We start from the raw sequence: 24,630 nt of genomic DNA on the forward strand, positions 1-24,630 counted from the left end.
GGACTAAACTTTTGAGGAAAACAAAAATGAGAGACCATATCGTTTAATTTCTAAATAGAAGGGACTAAAATATAAATTACTACATATATGAGGGTTTCAGAGTAATTTTCACGTCTAAAATACACATGAACATGGCTATCTACAGCTATGAGCTTTATTAAGTTGCTCTATTTCTATGTCAAAATTGACCAGAATAGTAGCTGCTAAATATATTTTAATATTTTTAAAAGTTTGACTATTCTGGAAACCTTGCTATCCCTAATTTATTAGTCAAGCTTGGCAACCCCTACCACACATGAACATGGCTAGTCAATGACTATGTATCATGATTTGTTTTTTTAAAAGCTGCGATTTGCATATTTTTTATTAAAAAAATTGAAAATCGGTTTCGAGTCCTACATACATTATTTTTTTTCATTTTTTATGACTCATTTGAGAATTTTATTTAAAATAATTCAAGTTCTTACTACTTTAACCAAGATGGAATTGTACGATTTGAACGCAAAATTTTATTTTAAAAGAAAATTATAATATAAGATGAATTCCAATTTGCGTATATTTTTTTGTCCGCAAAAGCAATCTTTTGTTCAAACATAAATTTCTATATTAAAATGACTCATTAACATGTCCTATTGTTTTCAGGTTTCAGTCACTCTTTATAATCTACTAATAATAAACTATAGCGTGGAAGTTATATCTATATAATATAATGTTATCCATTGACTAATGATTAAAGACTATCAACGTCAATTTTGTAAAATTATCAATGAACTGTGTCTAGATTTTTATCTATCAATATCCATAATCAAATTCACAAATATAAAATATCTTTAGTTGTTTTATTCTTGTTTATAATAAATTAGTCCATAAATAAAAAATATCATACAATTCTAAAAGATTATCTGCCTAATTTTATGAATTTTTTAATGCTATTAATATATACTAACATTTTACAAAAACGATTCTCTAAATATGTGCTAAGTTATAACAAAAATAACTTAAGATATTAGACTGTTCATTTTTTGACAAAATGTTGAACCTTTGACAGCATTTCTGAAATTAAAGTTGATAGTTAATAAACGAAAGAAATAAATTATTTTGTGCCCCCTTAACTAGTCAAATTATGAGTATTTTTGTCCAAAATTATGAACTTGTTTTTAATTGATATTTGATGCCAAATTGAAAAGATAAAATGAACCTTTATTGATCCTCAAATTTTGACACTCGATTAAAGAGTGAAATTTAGACGTTCTGCATGATGTGGATTGCAATATCCAAGCCTATTTCTATAAATTAACGCAAAATAAAGTACTTTAAATTCAGGTCTTAATCATATGAGGGAAGGACAACATCCACTTTCTTTAAAAACTTATTTAAAAATAATAACTCAAATCGTATAAATGTTGGGACGTAAAGTGTTAAAGTCGTGGGTTCAATTCTTTCCACAAAGGCTTCTTTCTCCTCAATTATCAAAAAAGAAATATTTGAAAAATACTGTGAAATTTTAAAACTTACACTTCATCTATACTAATTAAATACTTTTACTTCTTTTTTTAATTTTTATTTATAAAAATACTATATTTAGAAAAACATCAAAAAAACACTTCCGAAGTCTATTCGCATAAACTTGGCCGGAAATTTTTCTGACCGATAGCGGCCAACAGCGATTACAACAGTCAACAGCGCTGTCAACGCGTCGTATTAAGTGTTTTTTGGTGTTTCTTTTTTATTTATTAACCGTTATGTATGAGTGTTTACAATGTGCCTTTTAAGTGTTTTCGTGGTGTTTAATTTTTAGTTTACTGAATGCCAACTAAAAAATACTAAGATATTTTACACGAATAAACCATAAGTAAACCTGGTTTAATTTCGGTTTACTTTGAATTTGTTTCCTATATTTTTTTATTTAGTATTTTTATAAATATTTTTTTCTAATATCCGGGAAATTAACTTTCCTTGCCAGTATGCCAGTATTTTTGTTAATATTTTTGGATAGTTTTGAAAAAAAAGTCCCTAAATAATATAATTTAATTAAGGGTTAATTCCTAAAAAAATCACGAACTTTACACGAAGTTTCATTTTAATCATGACCTTTAAAAATTGTCATTTAAAGGCACGAACTTTCGTTTTGTTTCAAATCTATCATTTCAGTGTATTTTTGTTGACTAAATTCTTCAATAAACCATTAATGAAATATCGAAATTATAAATCGACATTAAATCTTATTATCTTTTAGTTAGAGTATATAGGATTAGAAATTTTTGATTCGATAAAATACATCGGATTTTACTTTGGCGATATATTTGAAACAAAATGAAAGTTCGTGCTTTTAAATGACGACTTTTAAAGTTCATGATTAAAATGAAACTTCGTGTAAAATTCGTGATTTTTTTAGGAATTAACCCTTTAATTAACTAACAATTTGTTGCAATTAATATCATCAGATTAAGAAGAAAAAATAATATGAGCAATTTGAAAAGAAAAAACATTATGTTTTAGCAGTCATGTGAAGAGCAACTAAGGATGCATAAAAACCATCTGGAATGTTGATCAGTTCCTCATGACTTCCTTTCTCTACAATAAATCCATTGTTAAGCACTGCAATAACATCTGCATTCCTGATGGTGGATAATCGATGAGCTACAACAACTGTACTCCTATTCACTATGACTCTGTCCAATGCATCCTGAACCACTCTTTCGGACTCCACATCTAACGCGCTTGTTGCCTCGTCTAACAGTAATATCTTCGGACTCTTCACTATGGCTCGAGCTATGGCTACCCTTTGCTTCTGTCCCCCCGACAGTTGAATTCCTCGCTCCCCTACCATTGTTTCGTAACCCTGCACATCGTAAAATGATAAACTCGCCTTTGAATCAGCTATTAATTTAAATGTGTTGTTCTGTGTGAGATTTTATTACCTGTTTTAAGCTGCTAATGAATTTGTGGGCGTTGGCCAACTCTGCTGCAGCAATAATTTCTGCCTCGCTCGCATTTCCTTCCTTTCCGTATGCAATGTTGGCGCGGATTGTGTCGCTGAACAGTACAGGCTCTTGGCTAACCAGTCCCATCTGCTGTCTAAACCATTTCAGCTGAAGCACCTGGATTTTGACTCCGTCGAGAGTGATATGACCTGAATCTGGATCATAGAATCTTTGAAGCAATGAAATAACTGTCGATTTACCGCTCCCACTTTCTCCAACTAAGGCAACAGTCTGAAAGAAATTGAAATGGTAACCTTGCCAGAATGAATAGTAAAAGACAATGCTCTAATTCCTTATTGATTTGCAATTTTTCCTTTATTGTCAAATGGTTACCTTGCCAGAATGAATAGCCAGGCTGAGATCCTGGAAAATTTGAAAATCTGGCCTGGATGGATATTTAAAGCTTATACGATGAAACTCAATATCTCCTTTAACATTCTGTAATGTTGTTCCTGACTCGTCGTTAGGATTAATCATCGATTTCTGGTGTATTATTCCGAATACAGAAGCAGCCGCAGCTTTTACTTTAGCAGTATCAGCGCCCAAGGAACTTGATTGAGAAACTCCATTTGCTGCCATAGTCAATGCGAAGAAAACCTGCAAGGTGCAAAATGCTTAGATTTATAATTATCCTTGAAAAATGTTCTACTTGTAGCTTAAAAAATCTGACAGCTGATACTAAATATTTATTTATCCTATATTTCAACTTTGTATAAAAAAAATAATTTGCATCCAAGTTTATTATATGGCAGAGCATTTTACTTGGGTTGATGTGGCAATCGTGGGCAGTAAATTCTAAGAATATGCTGCTACGTAAGTCGCCCATGTCAACATAATTTAAAGAAATACTTTTCCTGGTCACAATATCAGATCGAAAAGGAACTGGTGCCATCGAATGAAATAAAAATTAAATTTTTAGTACTACTTTAATAAAAAAAACATAGGCCAAAGAATTGACTCTTTATCCTAAAAAATTAATTTACTCACAAGAAAAATGTCTGCAAATGTTGTAAGGTTTTCCTTGACTAGTCGAGCGCCAACGTAGAAACTAGCTGCGTAGAAACAATAGACACAGAAGGAGGACACTCCAAATCCTGCACCACTTATCAATCCTATCCTTAGTCCTGTTCTCTTAGGACCTTCACATTTCTTTCCATAAAGTTGCATCACTTTCTCCTCAGCACAAAAAGAAGCGACTGTTCTTATACTTCTAACCGCATCATTAGCAACATGGCTTGCTTCCTCGTACACTTTCTGCAAATCATTAGTTCAAATTTATAACAGCATTGCGAAAATTAGATGATCTATTTACAATTCATACATTTGCATCTGCGCTGAACCCTTTCAATAATTTTATTTGTAGGATATTATTGACGCATATTAGAGGGATCATAGCCAGGATAATGAATGATAGCTGCCAACTTGCAGTAAAAGCAATGACCATTGCTATTACTACTGATGCAATGTTTTGAACCAATTCAGCTAAAGCATCTCCGACTAAAGCTCGAACAGCTGCTGCATCTGCTGAGAGCTTCGCGCCAATTGTACCACTTGAATGCTCAGGATCATCAAACCAGCCAATTTCCATATAAACCACCCTTTCAAAACAAATAGATCGAATCCTCTGGACTAGCTTTGATCCAGCTATAGAAAATAGATATGAACTCAATGGATGCACCACCAATTTTACTAAACCGAGGGTCATAAACATTAGTGCCCATAACTTTGCATCCTCTCTCATTTCATGAGGTGGCTTGAAAAATGTTTTGATTGCCTTGGAAATCAGTACACCATATATCGGTAGTACTGTACCATTAATACTTGCAGCAATAGTACCGATTATAAGAACTGGAAGCTCTGGTTTGTTAAGACAGGCAAGGCTGTAGATTGAGACTTCTGGATTTCGCTCTTCCAAAGGAAATGTATTTTGATCTCCTTCCAAGTCATGATCATTGTGTCCTGAAGGTAATTCCAAGGAAAATGATAGTGATTCATGAATGATACTTCTTTTTGATGATCCCCTACTTAAGGAACGTCGTGATAACCTTCTTTGACTTGATTGTCTAAATGATTTAAGACAATTTTCTGATTCACTGAGTTCACCTGTTGCTTGTTTTGTTTCATTGTTTACTTCTTGTAAGCGTATAAGCTGGGAGTATGCGCCGTTTTGAGCTTCAAGTAGTTCTAGATGAGTGCCTGATAAGTTGAAGAATAGGTCAGTACCCTATTAATCAGAAGACTCAAAACCCATTACATAAATAGGTGCATAATATCTTAAGTTGAGGATGTACATATAGTAGCTATGTTGCACAAAAACTTCTAGAATCATACACTTTGACATTTTATTTCTATTTCCAGAAATACTTATAAAACTGCCAAAGTCTTCAACTCTATGTAGCTTGTAATTATACAGACAGCTCTCTTTATATTCGCCCACACACAGACACAAAGTTATATATTCTTGAACATGCCAAGTCGCCAGAAATTTCTACAGTATTTTGTCACCTTCATAAAAGTGGATTTTATACATTAGCTCATTTTACTTCATATTATGTAACAAGGAAATTTGGATTCTGGAGCAAAGTTTTCTGAACTAAGTTGTAAAACTAAAGCTGTACCTCAATGATCATGCAATTTATAGAGCATAGTAACAGTTAGAAGTATTCTTAAGAAACTACTTCTATAGGAGACTCTATATCTTTCCACTTTGTAACTTAAAAAACATCTCAATAGCAAAATATATGATCTGTGCTAGCAAATTTTGTAAAGTTTGTATGCGCGCTTGATATTAATTGTTTTTTAATTGGGTTGAAGGTTTTATGACCAAGGGGTATCGTGTCATATATAAATGGTAAAAGCCTACTGGATGGTTGTATCAGCTGAGGCGTGTAAAAACGGCTAGAGTAATTATAGAATATTATCCACACTACAAAATGCCTGTGCTATTATGTTTCTTTATTTTCCACTTTGATTTCGTTTCACTTTTTCTGCTTTGGTGCTACATAGAAGAATGGCTAAGATTGTGAGAGCTACCTTTTTCAACAATCTTTCCTTGATGAATGACAACAATGGTATCAGCATTTCTCACAGTGGTCAAACGATGAGCAACGATAACAGTAGTCCGGTGGTTCATGATCCTGTCTAGTGCATGTTGCACTACCCGTTCAGATTCTGCATCAAGAGCACTTGTAGCTTCATCCAAAAGTAAAATTCTCGGGTTCTTCAAGATTGCTCGTGCAATTGCAATTCTCTGCTTTTGTCCACCAGAAAGTTGAGTCCCATGCTCACCAACCATGGTATCAAGTCCCTGGATGAAAAGTGCAAAATTAATGATACTGACAAGAAACATCATTTTGCTTCATGAGATAGCAGGTAAGCAATAATAAACCTGAGGTAAATTTTGAATGAATTTTGCAGCATTGGCAAGTTCAGCTGCAGCCCTGATCTCTTCAAGAGTTGCACCATCCTTGCCATATGCAATATTATCTTTGACACTACATGTAAACAGAACAGGTTCCTGGCTGACGAGACCTATTTTCTCTCTAATCCATTTAAGTTGAAATTCTTTGAGGTTAACGCCATCTATATAAACTCCACCAGATTGTGGATCATAAAATCTCTCTATCAGACTGATTATCGTTGATTTTCCGCTTCCACTCTGCCCAACCAAAGCTGCGGTAGAGCCACTCGGGATAAAAAGAGAGAATCCACTCAATATCTCTTCATCAGGTCTGGCTGGATAGCTAAAATATACATTCCTCAACTCAATGTTTCCATGGATATCATCCAATACTCTGCCATTCATATCATATGCATCTATCTCGGACTTTCTGTTGAGAGTCTCAAACATTTTATAAGCTGCAGCTTTACCAGCAGCAAATGCACTCATACAAGGAGAGGCTCTTCCCAAGGACCTGCATGATTTACAAATGGAACAACAAAATACAATATTCATAAGGCAAAATAAATTTATCAAGCAACGTCTATATTAAATTTGTCATACGTATTTATTACTCTCATATGATTGCATTCAGATCAGAACACAATGAAAGAAACTTACATTGAGCCTGTCAATACAGCCATGATGACACTAATAACTTGTCCTCCACTGTATCCTTTTTCCAGAATCATCTTTGCACCAAACCACATAGCCATGCCAAACGTACTGAGAATAACTAGTCTAACTGCACCGATGCCTATTCCACCAGCAACCCCTTCGCGTACACCTGATTTATATGCAGTTTTAAGATGCCTATTGTACTCACTAATTGCTCCTTTCTCTCCACTAAATGATGCAACCTGCAATATTCTGCCTATTAATTAACTTAAGTTAAATTTTTGAACATATAAAGAAACATAAACATACAGTTCTGATTGATCCAATAGTTTGCTCTACTATAGTTGCTGCTTCTGCATAAGAATTTTGTGCGCGAGCTGCCATTTTCGATATCAACAACGAAGACAATGCTCCGAATAGTACAATTACAGGAATAGCAGGTAGCATGGCAAGGGCAAGCAACCACCCTTTGCTAAATGCTATTATAAAACCCCCAAAAAATGCTGCAATTGACTGCAGAAATTTTCCAACCTGCAGAAACCAAGCAGAGCTTAATCGACACGACAAAGAAATAGAACAAACTCCAAGTTGAAATGCATTAATCTCGGAAGAGGTTTAGGTAGTGCAGAAATTACCTTCTCACCCATTGCATCTTGTATAAGAATAGTATCGCCAGACATTCTGCCAACAATCTCTCCTGTACTTGTTTCGATATCAAAGAACGCGATATCTTGTCTGAGTATAGTTTTCAAATAACAACCCCTTATCCTCCTTGCTTGTCTTTCTCCTGTTACCATCCAGCAGCTCACCTCTGCCAAACAACAGCCATAACATTTCTTTAAGCTATAAATTTGAAATACATACAGAAACCAACACGATTTGAAGCATATATCGTACGAAGAAATGATGCTACTGCAGCTCCAATTGCTAAGTAGACAAATTGCAGAGAGACCTATACATATAATATAGTATTAGTTCCAAGAAACAAAAGCACAATTTAAAATCTGAAATGTATAAATTGATGTGTTACCTTGGAAATTACATCAACTATGTTTTGATTAGATTGGTTAGTTCCAAAAGAATCGACCATTCGTCCTAAAAGCAAAGACATAAGAGGCAGAGAAAATCCATTTCCACAGGCACCAATAGTTCCAGCAATCATCAGCAACATGTCAATGGAATCAGCAAACGAAAACAGCTTATAATATGAAACTGTCTTAGCTTTTTCTTTGCTTCCATTTGAGCTATAAATGTCCCCGCAGACCTTGCCATCCCGATTCTCTTCCGTCATCGTATGAATTCCAAGATTTCAACTCAAAAGCTTAACTGAAAATTTATATTCTGCAGTTGCAGAATTCATCACAATTTTAAGCATTAAACAATGTCAGACATACTTGCAGCACAAGTAAACCTCGCTAGGTCATGAGGGCAGGCCTTAGCACATCAAAAGATGAATCAAAAGAGTAATTATTAAGAAGAAATGAAATTTTCTTATAAATCTGAAATGCTTATTTATATATATATATATAATATATATACATAATTTATCAAAGTACCATCAACAGCTATGAGCTATATACAGATGTACATGATTAGTTAAAGAATATCTGTTATGATTTTTTTATAGAAACTACGGTTTGCAAGTCCTTTTTTAATGATTTTTTCAATTTTATGACTCATTCCAAAGTCTTTTTAAAATAAATCAAGTTTCTTACTACTTTAACCAAGATGAATTGCACGACTTCAAGTGTCAACGCAAAAGTTTATTTAAGGAAACAAAAAAATATAAGATGGATTCCTATTTGCATATTAAAATTATCTTTTGTTCAATCATAAATTTCTAAATTAAAATTTGTTAATCAATGCTATATGTTGTTTTCAGGTTTCAGTCACTCTTTATAATCTACTAATAAACTATAGCGTGGAAGTTATATTTACATGATATAATTTTGTTCATTGACTAATGATTAAAGACTGTAAAAATCAATTTTGTAAAATTATCATTGAACTGTGAAGATTATTGTTCAACAAAAAATATATGAAAAATTCGAGTGGCCGTGAATCGTGATCATCTCCAAAGATGCTGCTACCATCAAGTCATGACCAAATCTACAGAACCATTTTTTTTTATTAACAAAATGATTTTATGTATCAGTATCCATGATCAAATTGATGATAAATAAAATATATGTAGTCGCTTGAATTATATTTATAATAAATTAGTCCATAATTAAACAAATGTTATGAAAATTTAAATGTTATTAATACATATTTAACTTTCAGTTTTGGCAATATCGGATAACAATTCAAATACTACAAGAAATACTAGAATTAGCACCAATATGTTTTGCTACTAAAAGGGATAAAATTGTTGTTGATAACTTATTGCAGCAAAAATAAAAATTATGGCATGTTACTGCTAATAAAACGTTATCTTAAATTATTAGTAATAAAAACTAAATTGTTGTTGAAAACATAACAATAACAACATTAGAAATTGTGGCCGAAAATATAATCATGGAAACAACAAAAATTGTTGCTGATGTATGGATCTGTTCTTCAACCCAGATAAAAAAAGACAGCCGAAAAACATTCTGGCTGTGGCGGCGGTGGTGGTGGTGGCCGAAGAACGGTGGGGTGGTGGGTGGTGGTTAGGGTGAAGGGGTTTGGTTGGATATCATTAGGTTAGGTATGATTGGGGGTGTTTTAGGGTATTTTGGGTGTTTTAGTTTTTTAGAATATTTTGATGACGTGGCAGCTGACGTGGTGCAACCAAATATTTTTCTCAGAATGTCAGTAGACTAACAAAAACGGCGTCAGGGGTATTTTCGTCATCGGGGGTTTAGCGAACGTCACCACAAAAATCAAGGGATTTAGTTTTTAAACATCAGAGGGTTTGTTGTAAGATACCCCAAAAGTCAAGGACCGTTGCGGATTATTAGCCCATGTAATTATACTTATATATTCAAGATCTAATACTAAAGAAAATAATCTAATACTAAAGAAAATAATCTAATACTAATGAATTTATTAATGTAGTTCAAATTTTGATTTTTGATATAAAAATAGTGTATTTTAATTTAGATAAATTTTTAATTTATTTAATTTTTAAAACCGGCCGCAACCGTGAACTGGAACCGGCCGGTTCTGAACCGGCGGTTTCGGGCTTCTTAGACTGTTCCGGGCCGGTTCATATTTTTATTGAACCGCCGGGTTCAATCAAAATTATATGTTTCATTTCTACTTCTGAAAACGCTTGTTATTTTTCGGTACCTTCGGTATGGCTGTGTGGTTTGGTGCAAAGGTGATTCTGGTAAAAGGATGCAGTGGAGGATAAGTTATTAGTGTCATATTTGCTATATTGACAGGCTCAATGTAAGCTTCTTTTCATTGTTTTCTCATCTGAATGTAGTCTTATGCTTGCTAATTAAGTGCTTATTATGACAGGAAAAATGAATGTATTGATTAACATCCTTTTCAAATTCTAGTGAGCATTAGAGATTAATTTATTTAATCTATACTCTTATACCTCTTATTAAAAATATTAATATAATAGATTAAATTAAAACGATTTAAATTGATTATTTTTTGAGCAAATTACTCTCGAGCTCTCATATATATTATAATTTACAATTTCGGCTTCTTTCTTTGAAAATCGATTGATATAGTCGTCCACTTTTATTTCCATTAATATTTAATAGTTTTTTTTTTTTTTTTTTTACCAATGGGAGTTGATCCAAGTGGTAAGCGGCTTGGTATCGCTTAAGCAAGGTCTCGGGTTCGAGTCCTTGTGAATGCAGAAAATTCCCACTGGAAGACTCACCCACCATGCCAGGTGCGCGACACGGGTCGGATCCGGATTAGTCAGGGCGAAGCCTTGGAAACCGGATGGGCTTACCAAAAAAAAAAAAAAAATTTTAATAGTTTTTCCCTTTATTTTTTTCGTGTTAGTCAACTAAATTGAATAATTTAACTAAAAACAATTCAATGTAACCCTTAAATTTATTTATTACACAAGTATTTTTTGAGTTAATTGAACGAATTTTATCGTGAATTACAATGTAAACTCTAAAACTCGACAACGTTGGATACCAACTTTTATTTTTCGACAAATCAAAACCCCATTTGTTTTCAATTTCACACCGGATCTTGTTGAACTAATAAAATTTAGGCCAAATGTTGTAAAAAGACCAAACCTTTCATAAAAGTTTCACAAAAGTCCCGACCTTTCAATTTTGTCGATTTTGGCTAAAAACAAATTATTTGGTTTCAGTTGTGGCCAACTCTCAATTTAATTTCAATTTGCCTATGTGGCGCCTATGTGACGCCCATGTGGCATGCCAAATATTGAAAGATTTGGCTTTTGTGAAACCAAATAATCCATTTTTGGCCAAAATTGACAAAATTGAAAGATCAGGACTTTTGTGAAATCAAATAATCAGTTTTTGGCCAAAAGTGACAAAATTAAAAGGTCAGGACTTTTGTGAAACTTTTGTGAAAGGTTTGGCCTTTTTATTACATTTGGTCTATTTTTAAAAGAGATTCTGACATTTTAATTGTTAATTTTACGAATTGAACTACATTATTCAATCCTCAATTTAAATTTATTTTAGGCACATAAATCTTCACTTCTAAACTAAAATACAAAATTAATTTTAGCAAATAATCATTGATGCGCAAAATATTTTTCTTTAAAAAAAAGTTGAAAATTAAAATATAATTATTTTAATTCATAAAATTAATATACCGGAATCTTAAAATAATTTATTAGAAATATATTTTATAAAATGATCGTAATTAAAATATAACATAAATATTTTTTTGTTATAATATTAAAATGTATAATTAAAAATTTAAAAAATTTATAATAATTGGGGAGAGACACTCTCTCCCCAATCATTGGACTAATTAGGGAGAGAGTCTCTCCCCAATCACTTGTCTAAAGCAGCCTACAATGGTGAATTGCGGGTTGCTTTAGATAATTAAGCCAGCTGAATAATTGTTTAATCAGCTGGATTAAACCAGCTCGCAATGGCTTATTGCGGGCTGGTGGATTCTCAGACACAAAAATATAATTTTTATGTTATATGGTACAAAAATAGAAATAGTGATTTGACGGAGACATTTTTTTATCAAAAATCCTATAATAATTGTGTCATGTTATATTTACAACAAGTTAGTATATATCGCAATAGGAAATTTTTTTAATTATTTTTTAATTATTAAAATTTTCATATGATTAATATACAATGTGTACGAATGTCATGATGTAAATAATTGAGCAAATTACTATGACACTCCTCACATTTGATATAATTTACAGTTTAGTCTCTCTTATTTGAAAATTGAACTATATAACCCCTCACTATTGTTTTTGTCAACGATTTACTCCTTCCCGTCCATTTTGGATGTTAGTCAACGAAGTAAACGAAACTATATGGTTCCCCACTTTTATTTTTTTGAACGATTTCACCCCTCACTTTTGTTTTGTCAACGATTTCGTCCCTCAGTTTTGATAATTAATTTACCCATAAGTCCTTTGACTTCGTTGACTAACACTAAAAATGGATGGAGAGACTAAAATGTTGACGAAAAAAAAAGTAAGGGGCCATATAGTTTAGTTTTCAAATAAAAGGAATTAAAGTGTGAATTATATCAAATATGAAGGGCTTCACAGTAATTTGCTCTAAATAATTTTGCGTAATTTACTCGCACAAAGTGGAAATCTATTTTATAGATAGTTTAAAATAGGCCAAATGTTATAAAAAGGTCAAACCTTTCACAAAAGTTCTGACTTTTCAATTTTGTCAATTTTGGCCAAAAATTGATTATTTGGTTTCATAAAAGTCCCGACCTTTCAATTTTGTCAATTTTAGCCAAAAATGGATTATTTGGTTTCACAAAAGTCCTGAACTTTCAATATTTGGCATGCCATAGGCGTCACATAGGCGCCACATACGCAAATTAAAATCAAATTGAGAGTTGGCCACAACTGAAACCAAATAATTTGTTTTTGGCCAAAATCGACAAAATTGAAAGGTCAGGACTTTTGTAAAAATTTTATAAAAGATTTGCCCTTTTTACAATATTTGGCCTTAAATTTATCTTTGCCTGATTTGGAATGCGGTGAAGATGGAATATCATAATAAGAAAAATGTTTTTCATTTCACAAGAAACGACGCTGTTTCATCTTTAAGAACCCTTAAATATCAGTTTTTTGCCCGTTGCATTTGAACCGCCAAAAGAAAAACCCAATTATTTTCGCCATCTGGTTTTCCTTCTAAACCCTAGAAAAGAGAGCAAGTGGAGTTAGTTAGTGAGGGATACAGATTTGAGTTTGTTAATCAATAGGTAGTGAAGAACAGTAAGGAAATAATGGCCTCAATTTCCATGTAATGCTCCCAATAAGGTTTCCATTTGCTCCATACAAATATCAAATTCAGGCCTTGGGGTTTTGAAATTTGATATTTAATGGTTACAGGTTTGTTGTTTGGTTGTTTTGGTGTGTTCTCTTCACTTACTGATAGTGGCGGTGGATAAAATACAAAGGCCAGAGTAAGTTGCAGGTGGATGTGGAGATCAGTTAAGACCTAGGTAGCACGGACACGGATACGGGAAACGGGACACTTGGACACGGCGAAACAGTATAATTTTCCTATATAAAAAAATGAAGTTTCGTGTCCGAAACGTCAAGTGTCCGAAACGTTTCCGAAACGGAAAACGTTGATTGAATGAAGTGTCCGTGCTACCTAGGGTAAGACCCGCCAGCCAGATGAGCTTGGAGGAGATGGTGGAGTCATGTGGTGGTGGAGCTGGAGGCGATGGAGATGGATGTAATCCACATGGCATTGATAATAATCGGAGCATAACACAATTCCCTTGGCCAGGTCAGTTGAGTATTATTGGTTTCTAGTTGTTAACTTTCCGGTTGCAATGATTTTATGACTTAGATAACTAAAAACAAATAAAATTAAACCTAGCATTCGTTTTGTAAGTGAAAGTTACTGATAGTGCACTTTGGTTGACTACATATGGAGTTTCTACAAGTTATACATCTTTAAGATCTAGTGGCTCCATATAAAATGATTTTTAAACAACAAGTATTGCTTAAAAAAACATTTGATTCAGTTTGTCTATAAAAAATTATAACAGTAGTCTTTGACTAGCCATGTGCTTTCATATGAATCTGTTGCCGTCACATTGAGAAATTATATTTTTAAACAGGTATTTCAGATTTATATGAAACCTATCAACATCATTACGCGTCTAACATCCAAGAGCATGTACCTCAAGCTCAACTAGTCTAAAATGTTATGATTCTTTAATTCGGTAAGTGAAATTTAACTTCTTAATAACTCTATTCCATTTATTTTTGTTTTTCTTGCTTTACCATTTGCTGAGAGTCTAATTATTTTTTGTTATATGATAGTTATTATATGTTCCTTTCTGCTTAAAGACAACTGCATTAAGTCATTGACTTTAAAGAAGATATTTTGATTGTTATGTTTTTCATATTTTTATTTCCTAGTTAAGCTTTGGAGTTGAAATACCGGAATTGGCACAATGACGGGAGAGAATAGCAATGACAAGGTCTGTGAGGCTAGCTCAAATGGAAGCAAAGAAAATGAGAAAACGGTTCCATATTATAAGCTCTTTTCTTTTGCTGATTCCATCGATATGTTGCTGATGACTGCCGGTACTATTGGTGCTTTTGGAAACGGAATTTCTTTGCCTCTTTTGCCGTTGCTTTTAGGACGAATGGTCGATTCCTTTGGAAGTAACCAATCCAATAAAAACATAGTTCATATTATTTCTAAGGTAAGAGATACATTTATATATCTCAGATTTTAAGTTGTGCTTTTGTCTTGGATTTGTTTAGGTAATGGACATGTAATGATTTTAATATATATACCTATAGGTATCTTTGCAATTTGTCTACTTAGCAATCGGAGCTGCAGCAGCATCATTTCTTCGTAAGTTCTTTTTTTTTTTTGGGAAAATTTTTGTAAGTTCATTTCATATGCTTTAAATGAGTATTAATTTTTGAGCTCTAATTTTTTTATCTAATTACAATTTGATTACTAAAACCTCAATTTTTTTTAGTGATTAAACTTAAATGTTCGTTTTAGAATGAAAATTCAATCAATTTTGTTGTCACTTCAATATTTTTCGTGTCAGCGATCAATGTTACATAATAAGAGTTTACTAAAAAAAATTATTTCATCTAATGACAAATATATATAAGCTCTAATAAGTTACCAAATCAGTAACATTTGATCGCTGATGTGGCAAAGATTGAAGTTTTAGACGACTATATTAGCGAAATCAATTGAAAATTTCAATCAATTTTGTTGACACTTCAAATTTAAAGAAATGTTATGGCTGTTGTTTGCCAGAGGTGACTTGCTGGATGGTTACAGGAGAAAGACAAGCAACAAGGATAAGAGGTTATTATTTGAAAACTATACTCAGACAAGATATTGCTTTCTTTGATACCGAAATGAGTACCGGAGAGATCATTGGCAGAATGTCTGGCGATACTGTTCTTATACAAGATGCAATGGGTGAGAAGGTGATTTCTGAAGTGCTGATCCTCTTCCAAGTTCGAGAGATTGATGCATTTCATTAAATTTATTCCATTTCTTTGTTGATTCGATTTAGTTCTGCTTGCTTTCTGTAGGTTGGAAAATTTCTGCAGTTAATGGCTGCATTTTTTGGGGGTTTTATTATAGCATTTAGCAAAGGGTGGATGCTTGCCCTTGCCTTGTCACCTGCTATTCCTATAATCGTATTATTTGGTGCAATTTCTTCCATTTGCATATCGAAAATGGCAGCCCGTGGACAAAATTCGTATGCAGAAGCAGCAACTGTAGTAGAGCAAACAATTGGCTCAATCAGAACTGTATGTTACATTGCCAGAGGAAAAGGATGCCTGTAGAATATGTGCTTTAATAAAGAAGATTTAGGTCTCGTTATTACTTCATTTATAGGTAATTTTCATGTTGATCCAGGTTGCATCATTTACCGGAGAAAAACGAGCCATTAATGATTACAACATGCATCTTCAAACTGCATATAAATCAGGTGTGCGAGAAGGCGTTGTAGCTGGAATAGGCTTCGGTGCAGTTGTTCTAGTTATTGTCAGTACCTTTGGCATGGCTGTATGGTTTGGTGCTAAGATGATCTTAGAAAAAGGATATACCGGAGGACAAGTGGTTAGTGTGGTACTTGTGGTGTTGACAAGCTCAATGTAAGTTTCTTCCATTATATTTTGATGTCTTTCGTTCCATTTCTCAAATCCCTAAAAATTTAAAGTCTAGTTTCTGTAATGGACCAAATCCTTAAAATACCGACAATGAGCTCCTATCACAGCTGGAGCTACTGAATCCGCTACTGTGTTTTTGGTACCAACAATTAAGAATTGTTTTTTTCCTACTTGCTACATCAAAAACTAAATCACAAGCTTCTACTGAAAAAACAAGATGTTACGAATTTTTTTATTTGGTTTCATCTTGGTATGTTGGCTCCAACTCAGGCTCAAAAATCACTCGGCTACAAATTAAGGAACACCCAATTGGTACTAAAGTTCTTTTCTCTTCTTGCATTTGTAAATCTGCAGGTCCTTAGGAAGAGCCTCTCCTTCTCTGAGGGCATTTGCTGCCGGTCAAGCAGCAGCTTATAAAATGTTTGAGACTATTAACAGGAAGTCAGAGATAGATGCATATGATACAAATGGAAGAGTATTGGATGATATCCATGGAAATATAGAGTTGAGGGAAGTATATTTTAGATATCCAGCCAGAGCTGATGAGGAGATATTGAGTGGATTCTCTCTTTTTATCCCAAGTGGCTCAACTGCGGCTTTGGTTGGGCAGAGTGGAAGCGGAAAATCAACGATAATAAGTCTGATAGAGAGATTTTATGATCCACAATCTGGTGGAGTTTTTATAGATGGCATTAACCTCAAAGAATTTCAACTTAAATGGATTAGAGAGAAAATTGGTTTAGTCAGCCAGGAACCTGCTCTTTTTACATGTAGTGTCAAGGATAATATTGCATATGGGAAGGATGGTGCAACTCTTGAAGAGATCAGAGCTGCAGTTGAACTGGCCAATGCTGCAAAGTTTATCGAAAAACTTCCTCAGGTTTAATACCGAAGCTTGTTTTATGAATCAAAATGATGTTTTCTACTAAAATTGCTACCGGGGAGTTGATTTTCCAAAAAATGATGTTTTCTTTTAGATCATCAGAGTTGTTGATTTTGCTTTTTTTTTTCATCCAGGGCCTTGACACCATGGTTGGTGAGCATGGAACACAATTTTCTGGTGGACAAAAGCAAAGAATTGCAATTGCAAGAGCAATCTTGAAGAACCCTACAATTTTACTTTTGGATGAAGCTACAAGTGCACTTGATGCAGAATCTGAGCGGATAGTGCAACATGCACTAGACAGGGTCATGAATGATCGGACCACTGTAATTGTTGCCCATCGTTTGACGACTGTAAGAAATGTTGATACCATTATTGTCATTCATCAAGGAAAGATTGTTGAAAAAGGTAACTCTTACAATCAGAGCTATTACACTATGTAGTATCGAATCAGAACGGGAAATAGAGAAATTATATTTTTCATAGAATGGATTATTATTATTGAGTTTTGGAGTTTCACAAGCATTTCTAGAAATACAATTAATATGTCTAAACATAGGATTTGAAAAGTTTCCGTAAATCATAGTCACATATAAAATCTCAACTCGGGATATTGCGCACGTATTTACAAAATGGTCTTTGAATCTTCTGAGGAATCGAAAAACTTCTAAATTTGGATTTCATTATGTGACCATATCAGGTATGACACTCACCTATTCTTCGACTTCTCAGGCACTCATCAGGAACTACTTGAAGATCCTGAGGGGGAATACTCAAAGCTTATACGCTTACAAGAAGTAAACAATGAAACAAAACAAGCAATAGGTGAACTCAATAAATCAGAAATTTCAATTGAATCAATTAGACAATCATCAAGTCAAAGAAGGTTACTGCAATGTTCCTCAAGTAGCTATCATGAATCCCTATCATTTTCCTGCGATTTTCCTTCAGAACACTGTGGTCATGACTTGGAAAAGGATCTAAATGCATTTCCATTGAAAGAACAAATTCCAGAAGTCTCAATCTACAGCCTTGCCTATCTTAACAAACCAGAGCTTCCAATTCTTATAGTTGGTACTATTACTGCAAGTATTAATGGTACAATACTGACAATTTATGGTGTACTAATTTCTAAAGCAATCAAAACATTTTTCAAGCCGCCTCATGAACTGAGAGAGGACTCAAAGTTCTGGGCACTAATGTTTATGACCCTTGGTTTGATAAAATTGGCGGTGCATCCATTGAGATCATACCTATTTTCTATTGCTGGATCGAAGTTAGTCCAGCGGATTCGATCTATTTGTTTTGAGAGGGTAGTTTATATGGAAATTGGCTGGTTTGACGATCAAGAGCATTCAAGCGGTGCAATTGGTGCTAGGCTCTCAGCAGATGCAGCTGCAGTTCAAGTTTTAGTGGGTGATGCTCTAGCTGAATTGGTTCAAAACATTGCAACAATAGTAATAGCAATGATCTTTGCTTTTACTGCAAATTGGCAACTAGCATTCGTTATCCTGGCTATGATCCCAATGATGTGCGTCAATACTTTCCTGCAAGTGAAATCCTTGAAAGGGTTTAGTGCAGATGCAAATGTATGAACTATAATTAGATCTTTCTAAATTTGATCATTTTGAAATAAATCTGAACTGATGGTTTGCAGAAGATTTACGAGGAAGCAAGCCAAGTTGCTAATGATGCGGTCAGAAGTATCAGAACAATTGCTTCTTTTTGTGCTGAGGAGAAAGTGATACAACTATATGGAGAGAAGTGCGAAGGTCCTAAAAGAACAGGACTAAGGATAGGACTGATCAGTGGTGTGGGATTTGGAGTGTCCTCCTTCTTTCTCTTTGTTTTCTATGCAATTAGTTTCTACGTCGGAGCTCTACTAATTGAGGGCAACCACACAACATTTGCAGATGTTTTTCAGGTGAGTAAATCAAATATTTGGCCTATTTTAATTTGATACCAAAACTTAAATATCAAACGTTACCAACAATTTAATGTTTAGTTCAGACAATGGTAGCTCTGTCATATGGCAACCGGGTGAGGTATACTCTTAAATATATTGTCACATCGGTTGCTAGGAATGTGCAAAAACTGAACCAAATTGAATTACTAAATCGAACCAATAAATATGATTTGGTTCGGTTTAATATCATATAGTAAATATTACTCCCTCCGTCCCAATAGAATTGTCCACTTTAACTTTATCACACAGTTTAAGAAAAGCAATCATTGTTTATAGTTTTTGTAAAATTTTCCTTACTTTTCTTATCATACCCCTATTTAATGTAGGGTTCACTTGCAATTTACTTTTATTAGTGGACTTTAAATAGGGGTAATATAGAAAAATTAAGTGTAGTGTTAGTTACTTTTTGAAAGTGGACAAGAGTTTTGGGACAAAAAAAATTCTCAAAGTGGACAACTCTATTGGGACGGAGGGAGTAGTTTTTTTGGGTTTTGTTCGCTTTTTGAAGTAAAAACATTCCAGTTAAGTTACAATCAGAACTGAATAATAAACTCGAACCTAAAATAGTAACCACTCCTACTAGTTTGTTTCGGTTTGATTTGAAACTTTTTAATGTCTTTTAAATTCGTTTCGGTTTGATTAAAAAAATTAATTTGGTTTTGTTGGGTTCAAACCGAATGCACACCTCTATTTTAACAATTTACTCTTAAAATGTGCTGCCACTCGATTGCCATATGAATCTGAAAAATTTGAAATACTAATACAAATTAAAATGTAAAATAGAAGTTCTTTTACCAAATTAAAATGTAGAATACAAACTTGGTACTATTAATTGAAATTTTTAAGTTACAACTAGAGCATTCTTTCAAAGATATGTATAAAGACATCTAAACATTTTGCAAATTGTAGGTTTTCTTTGCATTAACTATGGCAGCAACAGGAATTTCCCACTCAAGTTCCATTGGTGTTGATACAGCCAAAGTTAATGCTGCTGTTGCTTCTGTATTTAGAATAATACACCAAAAATCGATGATTAATCCTAGCGATGAGTCGGGAACAATATTACAAAATGTTAGAGGAGATATTGAGCTTCATTGTATAAGCTTTAAATATCCATCCAGGCCAGATATTCAAATTTTCCAGGACCTCAGCCTGGCTATTCATTCCGGCAAGGTAACCATTTGACAAAAAGAAAAAAATTGCAAATCAATAAGGAATTAGATCTTTTTTCTACTGTTTTTTTCGATTTTCTTCAGACTGTTGCCTTAGTTGGAGAAAGTGGGAGCGGTAAATCGACAGTGATTGCATTGCTGCAAAGATTCTATGATCCAGATTCAGGTCATATCACTCTCGACGGAGTCAAAATCCAGATGCTTCAGCTGAAATGGTTTAGACAGCAGATGGGACTGGTTAGCCAAGAGCCTGTCCTGTTCAACGACACAATCCGCGCCAACATTGCATACGGAAAGGAAGGAAATGTGAGCGAGGCAGAAATTATTGCTGCAGCAGAGTTGGCCAATGCCCACAAATTCATTAGTAGCTTACAACAGGTAATAAAATCACACAAAGAACACATCTAAATATAATTGTCAATTCAAATGCAAGTTTTTCATTTAGCTATATGCAGGGTTATGAAACAATGGTAGGGGAGCGAGGAATTCAACTGTCTGGAGGACAGAAGCAAAGGGTAGCCATAGCTCGAGCCATAGTGAAGTGTCCGAAGATATTACTGCTAGATGAGGCAACGAGTGCATTAGATGTCGAGTCTGAAAGAGTGGTTCAAGATGCATTGGACAGAATCGTTGTGAATAGGACTACAGTTGTCGTCGCTCATCGATTATCGACAATCAAGAATGCAGATGTTATTGCAGTGCTTAGCAATGGATTTATAGTAGAGAAAGGAAGTCACGAGGAACTAATCAACAACAGAGATGGTTTCTATGCATCCTTAGTTGCTCTTCACATGACTGCTAAAACATAACCTTACAATTAGTACAGAAAATAATGTCGGGGAGAGCGAATTTGAAGGAGGGAAATTGTAATCGATAAATTTCTCATAATTTTTTTGTCTTTTTTCAAAGAAATTTGAGTCTCAAATTCATTCCGACCATGACCGCACAGACCCGCTTGTGAGTGGCTCCGCCATTGCTTACAATGTGCCGTGAGCTACACAACAGAAAACATCTCATTTCCTTATGTTCATCATTAAAATGATATGCTCAAACCTAAATAGATAGATATGGTTGTGTAGACATTCAAAGTCGAATTTTTCAAAAATACTGATGGATCTCAATATTCACTAATTGATTCAAATATTTGATTTTCATTTTGTATTGGACAATAAAATTCGGAGGAATTTATAATAAAAGTATGAGCAAATTATTCTGAAGCCCTTTCACATGTCATAATTTACCGTTTAGTTCATCATGTTTGAAAATCAAACGATATGATTCTTCATTTTTATTTTCGTTGATATATTAGTCAGTTCGTTCATTTTTGGTGTTAGTCAAATGAGTCAAACGATTTAGGGGTAGATTAATTTATAAATATGAGGGATGAAATCGTTGACAGAAATCAAAGTGGAGGTCACATTGTTTTTTTTTTGTTTTTTTTAATTAGTTTTTTTGACTCGGTTGACTAACACCAAAAATGGAGTGAATGACTAAATCATTAACGAAAACAAAAGTGAGGGATCATATCGTTTGATTTCCAGACAAAATAGACGAAAGTGTAAATTATGATATATGTGAGGAATCTCATAGTAATTTACTCAAAAAGTATTATGTTTCTAAGAGTAAGCGCAATTTTTTTTTTCTTTTTTTACTTCTAACATGTTTTTTTTAGAAAATTTCATACAATACACTATTTTGTATTTTATTTATGATTTTATATTGCTTTCAAAAGTATTTACAAGTTGTATCTTTCTTATTTATCAAAAATACTTTAATTTTAAAAATAAATTTTTTCATTTTTTACTGATTTATGCTCTGTGTTTTTTTTTATCGTTTTTTACTAGTGTATCTATTGTGGTTTTTTTAGTGTACATAGATGTTTTTATAGTGTATCATTAGGGTATCTTTTGTGTTTTTATAGTGTATACTATATAAATATTGCAAATACACCAGAAAAATATAGATACATCAGAAAAACACCAGAAATACACTATTAATACACCAAAAATACATTATAACATAAATACACCATTAAATACACCATAAATCATTCGTTGTTTACAAAATCAGTAGCATCAATATAAAAAAAGAAACCTATGAACAAAAATAAAATACAAAGATTATATGAACAATAGAAGAATTTTCTAAATAAAAGAATAATAGATCGGCAATGATTTATTTACAAAATATTTCAATCATCACAAAAAATCTAAAAACGATGACGAGAAATTCATAGCACGAACAGAATAGACGAATGGAAAAGCGCGAACGGAAGAGATCGAAGAGACAGGTGAAAAAACGACTGAAATAGGCGAGAAACCCACTGAAAATAGACAAACGGAAGCGTGAACGGAAAAACAAACGGAAGAGACGAACGGTAAAACGACAGGAAGAGACGACCGGGAAAATAAACGGAAAAAAAGAAGAAAAAAAAAGAGAAAAAACGAGAGAAGAGAGTGTGACTATATAAAATTTTAACCTAAAATAAGATAAAACTAGTATATATAGTAGGATATTTTTGTAAATATGTTTGTTACTAATATAGAGTGGAAAATTATGGAAAGATGATGTAAAAAATAGTAAATACTTTTTAAAATAGTATATTTGATAAATAATCTATCCACGATTTTTCTCAAAATTTCTCAGAATTGATTCTTTTTTATGACATATTTCATTTTTTCTTCACAATAAATTCAATTAACTTTCTTTTACAAATTTATTCTCTCTTTTTTTTATATATTTTCTTCATCAATATTTTCTTCTTCATTATCCATATTTCATTATTTATACCTGAAACATAATAAATTTATTAAAATTTATTTTGAAAGATTTCAAAACCATTTTAGTCATTGTTTTGAACGAAGCTTCTTTAAAAAAAAATTAAAAACTGTTCGGAATTGTATCAGAAATTGTTTTAGCAGCTGTTGTAGACACCTATTTTTTAAACAGGTAATAAGTGATAAGGGACTGAAGCGTCTAATGATGATTTTTAGAAAAATCTGTTCGGGTGACGAGCTATAGATTTGCTTGCTGGAATCCAAGCAGGTGTAATGAGTGTGTAGCTGCAAACAGAAAGGATTAAAACGCAATTGGCCATAAATAGTCCATAAAAATCTGAAGAGATTGTAATCTAAGTCCAGAAATTGGACTAATTACAATGTTTTAGAAGTTTATGGACAATTTACAAGTTTTACGGACTAAAATTGACCATGCCTAAACTCATAGGGTCCCAAGAGCTTTTTTTAATACTTTCGGACGCCAAAATAGACTTTTAGCAGCATTTTGCTTAACGATTAAAAAGAATTCCGAATTTAATATTTAAAAAAAAAAGTTTTCTTAACTCTACTTTAAAATCTAAAGCTTTCAACTTCCATTAAAACTGCAACTGGATAAAACTAGATAAACCCTAATTTGCCTCTATAAAAAGGAACTTAAGTCAGCCTGAATGAAGGTGGCACACAAACCCTAGAAAATACCAGCAAAATTCGATCCCCTCCCCTAGATACTAACTTGGCCGAATATTCTATACACCACACACACAAAATCACTCCAAAATTCCAATCATAAACACTAAAGCACGTGTTATTCTCTAAGAACGCGGCACAAGCACAAGATTAAAAGCTGAATTCCGCATCCATTTTGTTAGCAAACGAATCAAGGACTCAAACCGGTAATTCTGAGAACCCTCTATTACATCCCTTTGATTTTCTGCATAATTGATTTTATTGTCATAATTGATTTTAATGTCTTTGCGATGAACCCGAAATAGAAAACATGTTTTAGGTCTGCCCTAATATTTATATTCGATTAAATTTAAAAATAGTGATTTTCTGCACTTAGAAAGCATGTTAGAATTAGGGTTTTTGACAATTTTATGCCCCCTTAAAAATTTATTTCTAGATTTATGTCTATTTTAAAATATTTGATAGATTTGTGGCTGGGCCCACACAACCCGCTATCTCATATAGTGGGCTGGTCCCTCCTCCCCAATGATCGGGGATCTGCCCCCAATCATTGGGGCAGGGCAATAATTGCCCGATTAGTTTTTAAAAAAAAAACTATTATATGTAATAAATTATAATTCAGGGTAGCTATTTTCGGACTAGTTTCGGACACTTTCGAGCATTACTTTTAAAAAAAAATTATAAACAAATATTGTAGGTGACTTTTCAAATTTTGGAAATATCATTTGTAATTAGTGTTTGGACCAGTCTAAGTAACAGTTTTAATTGGTCAAAAAAACTTGATTTAAATATGAAAGTTAAGAAGTTAAGTTTGACGTAAATTTTGGAGATCTTAGAGA

General features: G+C 33.2%; 2 protein-coding genes across 10 annotated transcripts; one reads left to right on the forward strand and one right to left on the reverse strand.

Annotated features, from left to right (window-relative positions):
* Window positions 1–2,445: 2,445 nt before the first annotated feature.
* LOC126655143 (ABC transporter B family member 11-like) lies at window positions 2,446–8,608 on the reverse strand. Its single transcript, XM_050349148.2, has 12 exons — window positions 8,072–8,608; window positions 7,939–7,993; window positions 7,677–7,852; window positions 7,351–7,572; window positions 7,045–7,283; window positions 6,373–6,898; window positions 6,018–6,291; window positions 4,306–5,180; window positions 3,972–4,238; window positions 3,318–3,581; window positions 2,922–3,215; window positions 2,446–2,842 (listed from the first exon to the last, which is right to left on the reverse strand). The coding sequence occupies exons 1-12, from the start codon at window positions 8,330–8,332 to the stop codon at window positions 2,489–2,491; spliced, it is 3,807 nt and encodes a 1,268-aa protein (XP_050205105.1). The 5' UTR covers window positions 8,333–8,608; the 3' UTR covers window positions 2,446–2,488.
* A 4,593-nt stretch (window positions 8,609–13,201) lies between these two features.
* LOC126655144 (ABC transporter B family member 21-like) lies at window positions 13,202–21,486 on the forward strand. Of its 9 annotated transcripts, none has more exons than XM_050349149.2 (14): window positions 13,207–13,928; window positions 14,266–14,370; window positions 14,570–14,859; window positions 14,960–15,014; window positions 15,438–15,613; window positions 15,722–15,943; window positions 16,053–16,291; window positions 16,661–17,186; window positions 17,324–17,597; window positions 17,922–18,778; window positions 18,847–19,113; window positions 20,065–20,328; window positions 20,412–20,705; window positions 20,783–21,486. In XM_050349149.2, exons 3-14 carry the CDS (start codon window positions 14,605–14,607, stop codon window positions 21,134–21,136), a joined length of 3,783 nt encoding a protein of 1,260 aa, XP_050205106.1. In that variant the 5' UTR covers window positions 13,207–13,928; window positions 14,266–14,370; window positions 14,570–14,604; the 3' UTR covers window positions 21,137–21,486. The 9 variants fall into 9 exon arrangements, with proteins under 9 accessions (XP_050205113.1, XP_050205106.1, XP_055959663.1 ...); XM_056103688.1 differs by having other exon boundaries at window positions 18,850–19,113; XM_050349154.2 differs by having other exon boundaries at window positions 15,462–15,613.
* The last annotated feature ends 3,144 nt before the right edge of the window (window positions 21,487–24,630 follow it).

The sequence above is a fragment of the Mercurialis annua genome, linkage group LG7 (genome assembly GCF_937616625.2).
Source record: "Mercurialis annua linkage group LG7, ddMerAnnu1.2, whole genome shotgun sequence".
Taxonomy (NCBI): Eukaryota; Viridiplantae; Streptophyta; class Magnoliopsida; order Malpighiales; family Euphorbiaceae; genus Mercurialis; species Mercurialis annua.

Excerpts from the sequence above, each read along its gene's own strand:
- LOC126655143 (XM_050349148.2), bottom strand. The coding sequence starts at position 8,332 with ATGACGGAAGAGAATCGGGATGGCAAGGTCTGCGGGGACATTTATAGC. Across the intron at positions 7,994-8,071 it reads TAGTTGATGTAATTTCCAAG|GTCTCTCTGCAATTTGTCTA; the intron begins GTAACACATCAA and ends TTATATGTATAG. Across the intron at positions 2,843-2,921 it reads TCATTAGCAGCTTAAAACAG|GGTTACGAAACAATGGTAGG; the intron begins GTAATAAAATCT and ends TACGATGTGCAG.
- LOC126655144 (XM_050349149.2), top strand. The coding sequence starts at position 14,605 with ATGACGGGAGAGAATAGCAATGACAAGGTCTGTGAGGCTAGCTCAAAT. Across the intron at positions 16,292-16,660 it reads GTGGTGTTGACAAGCTCAAT|GTCCTTAGGAAGAGCCTCTC; the intron begins GTAAGTTTCTTC and ends GTAAATCTGCAG. Across the intron at positions 20,706-20,782 it reads TCATTAGTAGCTTACAACAG|GGTTATGAAACAATGGTAGG; the intron begins GTAATAAAATCA and ends AGCTATATGCAG.